The sequence below is a fragment of the Austrofundulus limnaeus genome, unplaced genomic scaffold (genome assembly GCF_001266775.1).
Source record: "Austrofundulus limnaeus strain Quisiro unplaced genomic scaffold, Austrofundulus_limnaeus-1.0 Scaffold29, whole genome shotgun sequence".
NCBI lineage: Eukaryota > Metazoa > Chordata > Actinopteri > Cyprinodontiformes > Rivulidae > Austrofundulus > Austrofundulus limnaeus.
The window spans coordinates 162,872-175,108 of NW_013952431.1; the positions used below are offsets into that span (position 1 = coordinate 162,872).

The 12,237-nt window shown below is 38.5% G+C and overlaps 1 protein-coding gene across 1 annotated transcript in view; it reads left to right on the plus strand.

Annotated features, from left to right (window-relative positions):
• The first annotated feature begins 3,108 nt into the window (after positions 1-3,108).
• The window catches only part of ptgir (prostaglandin I2 receptor), a 26,955-nt gene continuing 17,826 nt past the window's right edge, over positions 3,109-12,237 (plus strand). The window contains exons 1-2 of the mRNA XM_014005206.1: positions 3,109-3,292; positions 3,444-4,481. Of these exons, the coding sequence (XP_013860660.1) occupies positions 3,666-4,481 (816 nt within the window). The 5' untranslated portion in view covers positions 3,109-3,292; positions 3,444-3,665. The remainder of the gene's footprint in view (positions 3,293-3,443; positions 4,482-12,237) is intronic.

Here is a 12,237-nt window from a genome sequence, read left to right on the forward strand (position 1 = left end):
TTTTTCAATATGTTGTATTTTTTTTTATTAAAGGCAAAAACAAAAAGAATTACAAATAGCTTCAGTATCTGCCATCTGTAAAATGAATGAGCACAAGATAAACCTAACCTTTAACATGGTAATTTTAGTTCATTAGAACAAAATGTTTTCTGAAATCCAGTCAACTCAAAAACACTCCAGCTACGTTTGGAAGGCTCACATCTGAGCTCCTTAAAGCTTGCCACATCTCTGCCTCATTAGATGTTATTTGTCGTCATTGATCCAAAGCCTGTGTAGCCTCAGTGGAAGTACAAACAGTCTGTGATGGTGGTGTGAGGTTGGACCAAATGCAGAGTCAAGGAGCTCAACATAAAACAGCAAAAGTCCTGACATAGCAGGAAAAAAGTATGAATATTGAGCTTAAAATGTGGCACAAAGGGTACCAGACATGGCATGAAAGCTCAACAATGCTCCACTGATGAGGGTAAAACTGAAGAACTATAAGGCCTGGGTCTGATGAGGAAAAAACACAGTTGAGCTTAATGGGACAGAGAACAGGTGTGAGGACAAGATCTCACTTGCAAAAAGGACCCGAAACATAAATAATAAAGGATGACAATAAATGAAAAGGAAATGCTTGACTAGTTACATTATTTAAAATTATTTGATGATTTCTACTCTTCACATTGAAAAACAATGAGATTAAAAAAAACAATAAGCGTGCATTTTATTAAATAGTGTTGTGGGTTATCATATCAAAAATCTGAGAGCAGTTTCTATGTTTCTACAAATTTAAATTCTGTTCCAGTTAATCAGACACTCAATCTGTTTCATAATCCCAGTCAGGACCACTTGGAACCATAGCTGCACCACTTCAGGGTGAAATATGAGTCAGAAAGTTTTAAATAACATGGAAACTTTTCCTGAAAATGACCTGTTTGTGTCAGCAAATTCTCTRCCCTCCAGCCCACTTTCGTTGCACATGTTCACAGCCGAAGACGATTTAGGCGACAGATTTTTTTTTTTCAGTCAGTGGACGTAAGCCCAGTTTTTCTACTGAAAGAGGAAATGATACTCACCAGACCACATGATCCCATGTCATCACAACAAGACAGCTTCGACTCATGTTCAGTCACTTTCTGAACGTTCTTCAAAGTAAACTGCATGACGTGTGGTTACTGCAGGTAAAACACAACCCAAACAATGTTTATCAATGTTTAAAGCTGGGTGTATAGTTTGGTTTTAAGGTGCTTCTATGTTTTCTTAGATTCAGTCAWGGCTCAAAATGTCAGAGTAAAGCGTTAAGATTTTGTGGTATGTAAGTCATGTTCATGCTTTTTATTAATGCCAAAACCCCCAACTCATCAGATTAAGATCAGATTCCCTCATGTTTTAGTCAAGTAGTTATTTATTAATCTTTGTTAAACCATCTGAACATCAGTTAACTGTCTATTTATTCATTAAATTATAGTTTTTGCTCTTGTCGTTCACTATTATTTATTGTTACATTAACTTTGTGTAACTTTTAAAAACGTTTAGCTTCAAATGAGACATTTTTGATAGATTAGTAACGAAATTACAAGCTAGGTAGCTAATTAATACTAGCTTGGTATCCAGTAAGTAACTTATGAGCTTGTAACTTATAGCAGCCTTTAAAACACTTTCTTGTCTCCCTTTCTTTAGCTTAAACAGCTTAAATTCAATGTAATTGTTTTAAATTGGTTTGCTATCTATTAGCAAACAAATTCTGGAGAAAAATTATGTTTTTGTGATGCACCACAAGCAACAAATTACCAAAAGATCCAATCTTAAACTAATTGTTTGCAAAAATGTTTGGTATGTGAAGTTACAACAGGGATTTATTTCTTGTCTTTTTTATTATCTGAGTGATTCAGTCTGAGTTGAGGAGTTAGCAAAATTAAAACTTTGAAAGACCCACAAGAAGTTAATTATTGATCAAGACCAGGATGCTCCTTGGAAGCATAAATAAATGACTTATTAATACACAGCACTGCATCCATCAACTTCCTCCCACTCAATATTTAATCCACCTTAACGTTTGATCACAAGACAAACACGACTTTCATCTGAATGAACACTTAAGTCGACTGTTTAAAAAGAACTTGTGCAAATTTACCAACCATCAATGTCTCTTTGCCTCTGTTGGTTTCGTCACAAACTACAGTATTGTGCTGCTTTGGAGGAATAAAATGCACACACAGCAATATTTGTTTAGAGCTTTTGTGTCTGGTGTTTGTTTAAAAGTGCCACCTTGGTTTGTTTTATGGGCATCGACGCTGTAAACACAGAATGCATGGGGTTTCTTGTAATCGTTCAAAGTAAATTAGGAGAAGCGGCAGCGAGTGAGAAGATCCTCACCCTTGGTATTTCTCATTGCAAGAAAAATTAACTTCGTTATTAGTGGTTTTAAATGTTCAGGCCAATGAATGTATCATAAGACTAAATTCTCTTCTATCTGTTAATTGTAATTTGCATCGCAAAGTGACAAAACACACACTCTGACCACAGAAACAGAGGCAAAATCCAAATCCAACACCCTGAAAACACAAAGTCTCTCACAGCACAGACACCAGTGAAAGATTTATCCACTATACCTCAAAGTCACAAAACATCACCCTCAAAAATAACACAAATACAAACTACTAAAGATGAGAAATTAATCAGAAAGAAGCATCGAGCGCAACTTTCATACTAAGCCTTGTGTGGCGTCCTCTCCATTAATCAGCRGAGATGCAATGACAAGAAAAGCTGCCTGAAATGTAAACCTTGAAAACATTTTAGAACAGCCAAACTAAATGTTTCCCTAAAGACTAATTGCATAATTTCTCCTTTGAGCTCACATGGGTAGAAGCCAACATTGTGCAAAGCGTCTGCAAAAAATAAAAAAATGATGAGTTTTAGTTTATTTCAAGCACCAGAGTAAATTTATCATGTCATTTGCTTCACYTTTAGCAATTTATTCCCTGAATGAAAACAAAGGTGCAAGAAAAAATAAAAAAAAAAGACACCAGCTGTATCTCTCTTTTTCAGTGGGTGAAAACGACAGTGAACCGTCCAGCCTTTAGGTGTTTTTTTTTCTTTGAACACCAGCCTCGCTCAGTCACACATCGAGAGTTGTGGGTGGGACTGTATTGATCTGAAACAGAGAGGGAGGCGCACAAAACTGCACAGGAGGAGGAAAAGCTTCAGCAGAAGAGCCTCAGCTCTCTGTCTGTGCACACATTACCAGCAGCGGTACATTTAAATCTGAATATTTTTACCTCTTCTTCTATTTTTTTTACTCCAATAACAGGTAAGTCTTTAAAACTGTGGTGTGATCAGTAATGTTAGAAAGAAGGGAAAAGATTGAAACATTTGTATTAATAAGGAAAACCTAAATTTGATTTAGAAGGTTTGTTTTATGTTTTGGGAAAAGTACTGACCTGTTTTGTTTTGTTCTACAGAAAGACTTCAGAACTGACTGTGAGAAACATGTGAGAAGAAGAATGAGGTTATGAGTAATGTGTTTAAGGCAAGTCAGCGTCATGGATTTTGCCATCCATCCTCGCTGTTCGCGTTGCAAAATGTTCGTCTCCAATGGGCAGTACTTTCTCCCGTCGCCTGGGAATTTGGAAATTCCTTAAGTCRCCGCAGATCAGACGAACCCCCCTGTGAGAAAGACAAACATGAATAACAGTTCATCGTACAACAGCACCTCAGAGGGTCTTCATGGCACACCAACAACAAGCATCATCATGTTTTTGGCCGGAGTCGTGGGAAACCTTCTCGCCCTCTTCATCTTGGGTGTTCACCAGAAGAAGCACCATTCCAGGTCATCGATCTTCTGCATCCTGGTGACGGGCCTGGCCCTTACGGACCTGCTGGGCACCTGCCTCCTCAGCCCACTCGTGTTCGTGTGCTATGCCCACAACAAGAACCTGATAACTCTGGGTGGCGATAGCTTGTGCAACTTCTTTGGCTTCACGATGATCTTCTTCGGCCTGGCGCCCACACTCATTCTGTGTGCCATCGCCACAGAGCGCTGTTTGGCCATCAGCCACCCGTACTTTTACTCCGTGCACATCCGCCGCAGCTTTGCCAAAGTCGCTCTTGTCTTTATTTATCTCTTCTCCTTGGCCTTCTGCCTCTTGCCGTACAGCGGCTACGGAAGGTTCCGACAATACAACCAAGGCACGTGGTGCTTTGTTGATATGGATGCAACGGGGGATGAACACCCCAACTTGGTGTTGGCCTTCTCTCTGTCCTACTCCTCCCTCATGGCTCTGCTGATTTTCATCGTGTTCGTCTGCAACGGGTCGGTGATCGTCAGCCTCTGCCAGATGCACCAAAGCCAGCTGGTCCGGCGTGGCTCGGTGGTGTCGATGGGGAGGAAGAAGAAGCTGAGCCTGGCCTGGTTCGTACAGGGGGAAGAGGAAATGGAATACCTTGTGTGGTTGGCACTAATGACTGTCATCTTTGCAGTGTGCTCCCTSCCCCTGATCGTGAGTTCATATTTTCCTTCAACATTTCTCACTTTCAGGTTTGAGTCATGATATATTGCCATCCCTGAGGGCAAGTTTTCTAAATCAAGGAAACAAAAGGGGAACCACCGCAAATTCACTTCCTTATCTTTTACACGTTTTGTTAAGGTTTACCTAAAGGTATAAGAGCAGGGGAGCCAAAGCTAATAAAATAATTCCACTCCTTCCATGTACACAAAAAGCACCAGAGGAATGGCAACTGTTTTTGTTTTCACTGCTCTGGTATGTGCCCCGTCTGAGGCTCCTTAACGGCTGCCTTCATTTCTTTGGCTTTACTTACAGGTGTGTCTGACAGCCCAGCCGTCACACACACGCACATATAATCACTGTGTGTGTTTTAGAAGGTGTCCATTTAGCATACCATTTGCTCAAACTTTCAATGAGAGTGTGCCTAACCTGGAAAACTTGTCTTACCTTGCATCTTCCCACACGCAGTTTTTTTTTTTTTTGGTTGAGTCAACAAGGTCCATTACACATTTAAACATCAACCTGGTGCATTAATAATGTCTAGTTAATAATGATGAATGTGGATTGTGTTAGAACCTTTGTCTGATTTGTGAAAGAGTGATTTAACAGTCTAGTTTAGTAGTTTGTGTACCTTTGACTCATTCTGCATTTGGACGGTTTGGGGCAACGTGAGGCCTGAAGGTTTGAAGGCTGCAGTATTTAACACCAATTATGTCTGGAAAAACCCAAGGGAGAATGATCAGCGATGACATAAAGCTTTTTGTTCTCTGAGTAAGGCTTTGGGAAATCTCAAAACCACAGGCTGCAAACACGTGCGTTTTGGTGCTGCAGTGCAAGAGACAGTTAATGTTTCGTTTTCAAAAGTGAATCAGAAAAAGCACAGGGGACAGCTTGAGCTTTATGAAGAGGTTTTGGAAATTGTGTAAGTGTTTTATTCTGATATTTAATCAAACACAATGTTAAACTAACTGTGTCATAAGCTTAACAATCAGTGCAGAGTCACAAGCCCAATGTCTGCTGTTTATGCTGTACTTTACAGTTTATGGTTGTGTTACCGACTACAGGAAGATTTAGGTGTTGGTGTGCTTGTTCTCTTGCATATGTCTTTGTGGTTAGAATTAAGAACTGAAGCAGGCGTGGTGAAGACGTGACATCTGAGCCAACGGCACAAAAAATGTCTGCAATAATCAAAACAGATCAAGACTTATTTGCTTTGTTTTAAACTTATCATGGAGTTGCACAAATTTACATTATTCTGGTTTTCTTCTTCATATAACAAGGAAAATCGAAGCTGCGTTCAGTTCCTGCTTTTAGTGAAACCGTTAATCTTTTTACAGTGCCTTCCAGTTAATCTTCGGTTTATCAAGTGCTTTTACGGAACTAAAAATACTTAGAAGTCTTCTTTTATGAAATATGTAGTCTGTTTGCAGATTTCTGTTGRCAGATAAATGTTGGTGAAGAGGAAAAGCAGGAACTGGAAGATGAACAGTTTTTTTAACCTCAGTTTAATGTTACATTGGTTTATTTGTAAAACTATGAACCATGTTCTTGCCTGCAGTGGCTCAGGCTGCATTGGGAATGTGCATGCACAATGGATGCAAATAATCAAAATGACAGTTCTGTAAAGTTTAGTGTTCAATAACAGTACACATAAGGCACGGTTCGGTTCAGTAAACCAGCAAAAGAAGCATGTCCCAAATGGCTTTTTATTTTTACAAACTTTCCTAGAAGCAGATATTAAACAAAAAAACAACAACTCATTAACAGGCAGAGTGTCAGGTTACAGTATGTACAGCAATGCAGGATTTGTCAATAAGTGAAATCGTTTTAATTTTACAACGTTATACTTTACCTGTTTTTTTATCCAAATCTTTTTTATCTATAATGCAAAAAGTAACACACAGGCCACAAACTACAGATAGGTATCAGTAGAAAATGTGGCTAAAAATTCATATAAGACAAAAACAGTGTTTTCTTCAAATATTTTGAACTAGACTTCATGTAAAAAAATAATACAACACAGACCTGAACAGCACCAAAAAGGTGATACAATGAGTGCTATGTGTTTTAAAGTGTCACTTATATGATAGAACTGCCTGCCATACCTGCACGCCTAATCTCCTCCTCTGCTGCAGCTGTCAGTAATCAGTGGCACCTGTCATGCTTAGTTTAGTGTTGAGTGTACAGATAGCATATTTCTTTGCTTCTGTTAAATAAAACGTACGCCCGCTCTGAAAGCAAAGGCCCGTGACTATCATTATCCTCATCAGTTCAAAGCAACGAATCGTGACACATGGACCGTTGGCTGTTTGTCTCTTTGGTCCTGTGATGAACTCGGACCTGTCCAGGGTTTACTCTGTCTCTACCAGTGAAAATGGATGGATGACAGTAATCCACTTAGTCCTTTGGATCTGCTTAAACAAACCAGTCGAGTCAGAACTATTTTTTATAGAGTGTGGTTCCAAAAATTTGACGAGGTTGTTTCCAACCCCATTCAAAAATCTGAACTATTACTTTAAGTTTGATAAAGAAGATTAATAGCCTTTCAATGAGAGATTTGTATTGATTTTATTAGCTCACATGTGTGGTTAGTGTTTTTAAACATTTCATTTCCCAATTTACAATCTTATATTTGCCTACAAAAGATTCAGAACATATTAGAAGTGTGGTTCTTGTTGCCAGCAGCTGAGCACAATCTTTGAAGTGAAAGTTCACACATTGTGGTGTTGTGGTAAAAGATGGTCCCTGTTCTTTTTTCACCAATGTTGAGGTTAGGGGTGTGCATTTTTTGCCCCCTGGAGTAACCCATTGACTACAGGTGTTTGTTGTTCTCTGACGTTCTCTGTTGTTTGTTGTGTTGCCTGAATCTCATGAGTTTCTCAGGCATGTCCCAGTTTATCACCTCTTATCGCCTCCTACTGATTTACAACATAAAGTGGGCAGTTACAGTAGCTGGAAAACACAAAGTGACGTAAAGAATTTTATCGTTCCGGACGTTCTGTGAAAAACACTGTTTGATTTGTTTGAAACAGGCTGGTCTTATATGTCAGATTGTTCACACGCCTTAAAAAGATGATTATGAGATGAAATTTATGGCCAGAGCTTGTTAAATTTTTTTTAAATGAAAGCGTTTGAAGTTGCAACAAAATGCAACCCAAATATCATACAGTATTTCTGCACATCAAGGCAAGAACACTGTTCTTCTTTCTGCTGTTCCTATCTACAGGGGACGTTACAACAAGCAAACTCTCATGGAAAATTTTGCAATGGGGATTTTGTTTTTCCCCACATGCCCTTTCTGACGCTTCCTGGGCTCAAACTTGCAGTCTTGGGATTATAAGACCACAACACTAAACACTAACTGAGCCAAGAATAAAATTTAATAAGTAACTCTGAGACTGCTGACCGATTAAAAGCTGTTCACCTGGTATCAGTTTTTGGGATTAATCATAACTCAAACATGAACATGTTTATGTTTTCTTTAGTTTTTAGGACCGGAAGCTAAATATTGAAAGTTGTGGATTGAACAGAAATCAACAGCTCTCTCTTTGTCAGTGCAACACCCATTTGTTTCTCAGTACTTCCTCATAATGTTACTATGGAAGCCATATAGTTTCCTAGAGGCCACAGATCAATAAATCAGTGAAGTCCTGCAGTTTGTGTTTTAAAAAGACTGAAAGTCTTAGCTCCTGATGTCTTCCACTGTTACATCATTGACAAGCTAATATAGTGATAAAAAACAGCTTCATTCATCACTGTGGCCCTTTTTCTAAAATTATCTTTTAGGTGGCGTAGATAATTTAATCCGGAGCTCCACTCAGACTTGCCCATAAAAGGTTTCCATTAGCGTAGACGCTTTATCTGAGTGGAAGTTAGCAGACTTACATTGACCTGCGTGTTTGTGAGGAAAGACGTCAGGAAGGAACTTATTGATTCATGAAGGAAATCCAATGATGGAGAGGAGTGGGATTACTTGGATAAAAATAGCTATAAGGCTTTGGCTGAATATCTAATAATGTGATATAATTTTTTCCTTTATTTTAATGGAGGAATCATCTCATCTACAAGCCAAGTCTGAGCTCCACCTTTTTTGCTTTGTTTTGGTCACCGTCTGGTGAACTTTGAATGAGTTTATGAACTACGTGAAAGAGATGATCAGTTAAAGTTGTGAGAAAGTAAAGACATATATGTGTACAGAGATTTAATGAGATTTTTATTTTATTTTCACTTTAACCCATAACTAAAATGAATACTTCTCCAGACACTTGGATCAGCTTAATTAGTGACTCTAAATTGACCCTAGGTGTGTGTGTGTGTGTGTGTGTGTGTGTGTGTGTGTGNTGTGTGTGTGTGTGTGTGTGTGTGTGTGTGTGTGTGTGTATAAATGGTTGTTTGACTTGTATATCTCCTTGTTGGCCTGCAATGAACTGGTGGCCTGTTCTTTCTCTCATCCAATCACTGCTGCTGATGGTGTTGCACTTAGGTTTGATCCACTCTAAGAGTAATTTTAAAAACAGATGTGTTCTGCTACATTTGCATGTCCTGTCCACACAATGCTTCACAAATAGCAAATTCTAACTTACACCCTTTTTACATCCGGACAATCTTTGCAAACTGAATGTGGTAACCAAGACATGTTAAATTTAGAGAAGCGCATCACTGAAACTCAGTTTGATACTGGCAACCACTATCTGTGATTTGATAGAAATGCTTTTAAGTACAAGTTATTATATCACATCATTGAGTGATGTTTCTATCAGGCAGAAGCTAACCGATGAAAACCCCGTATTTAAAAGCAATTCTTTGCAGAAATCTAAAAAAAGATGACAGCCCGCCCCTTCCAATATGGCGTCACACTCGTCTCCCGTTGGTCAATCTTCTGAAATTTGCGTGATGCCTCTATTCTAGAATGAAGCATCAAGTTAAAATGGACACATTGAAAATAAATACTATGTCAGATAATCTAGTCGGCTCTGATTGCACATCTTTAGAATCAATACCAACATGCTAACATGTAGCATTCTTTTTTCCTACTGTAAACATAGCGTGCTACATGTAGCGTCATGTCTTCTTCTGCACACACAGGTCATTTCAGGGACAGACTGTTCCATTCAAGAACATTGTGTCTGGCCTTGGATCAGAAATACAACCCATTGAGATCCCACCTCATGAGACTAAAGACTTTAACGTGTATGAACTTTGAGCTGTTTTAACGTATCAGTCGTACAGTAGGGGCGTGTGTTTGTTTCTCTGTAAACCAGAGCAGATGTAATCCTCACTACAAGACATCTAACAGGTCCAGGAGCTCTTAAGTCCACCGACAGGCCCAGTCAAATCCCAAACTTGAACACCCTAGAGGAAATATGTTGAAAAACAGGACCAGAGCGTGTCACCAACACACCCCACGTCCAACTGGATCCAAGTCAAGAACAACTTATGGGATGACTTGAAGGAAATCCCCAAATTACTAAAAAAATCCAAAATGACTGTCAGCTAAAGTCACTGTTGCTGAATGCAAACAAGTTGACTTCTGCAGGAAAATATGAAAATAACACTACTGGGAGTTGTTCTCAACAAGTCGAGCATCCTATTTTCCTTCAGAGATATTTTGAAAACAATGCTTAGTAAACTGAACGGCTGACTGCTTGTCCAACACAAACAGTCATTCAGAATCAGATCCTTTAAACAAGAACAACTGATTGGGGGGGGGGGCAGATTAAAACAGAATTATCAATGTAAACTGCTGTAAATATTTTTGTTCAACACCTGAAATGTTTTCTAAAAGTCTGAAGATAAAACCAGTTTGATATTTTCATTATTGAAAAGACAAATTGATCAAGATGCATTTTCTCTGAGGGAGTCAAGGTGAAACTCAGTCAATTATATGGAAAAAAGTGTTTTCAAAATAAGAGTTGATTGGGAAAATGTCTTGATCAGGATCTAGGTTTAAGTCGAAACATTTTAGATTGCATTTTGAGTGATTCCGACAGTATCAGTCCAGTGACATTAGATTGAAGACATGTATCTCGTGGCCACATGGTAAATAACACATGTTCATGAGATCATTTTGAGCAGCGCATACAACGTGATGCAGACATTGTTGGGTTATTTGATGTATGTTAATATAAACTGTTTAGCTTTCATAATAGGCTATTTATGAGATGACAATGAACGCCCTAGTGGTGATCCTGAACATAATAGAACTCCAACTCCTTCCACACTAAAGGCACAGAGTGAGAGGAGTTTCAAAAAAGTAAAATAAAAGCTTTTTGGACAAACTCCAGTGGTCACCTGTGTCTTATAGCTGCAACATTTAAAGCTAAGAATTACTTTATGCCTTACTTAAGTGAGGGGCGTATGTCATTCATTCGTATATTAAAATTTAATTATTTCAAACATGTCCATGTAAACAAGGAACAGTGTCTGCATGGAAATGAGTGCAATAATTATTTCATGACCACAACATAATTATCGCATGGCCACGTGTTAATATTGTGTGGCCATGGGTTAAAAAAATTTTAACCCAATGTCAACGATTTAAATGTCAAGATGTTTTATGTCATTAAATTGCTGCTTATTTATTTAAAATCTTTTAAAGTGTGGTTCTGTGGAAATGCTATAAACAGTTAATATCTTACCTGTTGTAGATAGTTATTTGATAGACCTGAATTGGAAGGAATAGTGGCTAACAGCTAGTTTGAGTTCATCCAAGACCAAAGTGGACTGCAATCGTCGTAAAACATTTTTTAATCCCAAAAATGCTGTTGTTAGCACAATGGTTTAGTGATTAACTCCGTTACCTCACAGCGTGAAGATCCTGGTTCAGATCTGAGGTTTGGGAGGAAATAACTGTTCTTTCAAATAATCAGTGGTGGGCAGCACTAATTCAAATGTTATTTGCACAAATCCTAAAGTGCTAATTGAATGATTTAATTCCAGAAGTTCTAAAGTGCACCTGACAAAAGATTCTTAGCAGAAGCTGAAACTAAAGCATAACTTTGTCTCAGAGTTCACCACAATATATGTTTACAGTGATAACACGAGCCATCCTTGCACAATACTGCCAATTATTGGCATGACAAATTGCTTTCGACGAATGGCACGTTTCATGGTTTGAGGAAATTATTGAAACAGACTTCTGACTCTTGGGATTACAATAAAAAAGTTTTTGTGGATTTCAAGTTCTGCTGCTTCTTCGCCCCTTTTTCTTATGTTTATGGTAGGGTTTTGGTAAAAAAYCATGCAATATATTAGTCATTTTAAACTGTTTATTAGAGAACTGAAGCTATGCATTCTGGGTACAGGACGAAGTAAAGGAAACCTTGTTCACTTCGAAATAAGAGCATGACTTTAAACTGTGCCGCGTGCAGCTTCAATATGAGGTGAGACAGCGAGTTGGTGGGTGAAGCTGCAGCGTGTCAAAAATTATTATAATTCCTCCCTCTACCCTCTCAAAGCTCATATAAGTATATAAACAACAACAATGATGTAGTACAGAACGTGTTTGTTTTTCTCTGAACTGTCAGTGTTGTAGGGGAAACTTTTTTTTTGTTAATGGTGGTGTTGGAAAAAAAACCGTGAACATCAGCTGATAATAGGATTAAACCAGCTGCTGATCTAGCTCTTTTAATAACTGGCCTCAGACAAAAAAAACATCCTTTTAAACAAATAACATGAATTAGGAGCTGCTGGAGCATTTCCTCGTGTGTGTGTGTGTGTGTGTGTGTGTGTGTGTGTGTGTGTGTGTGTG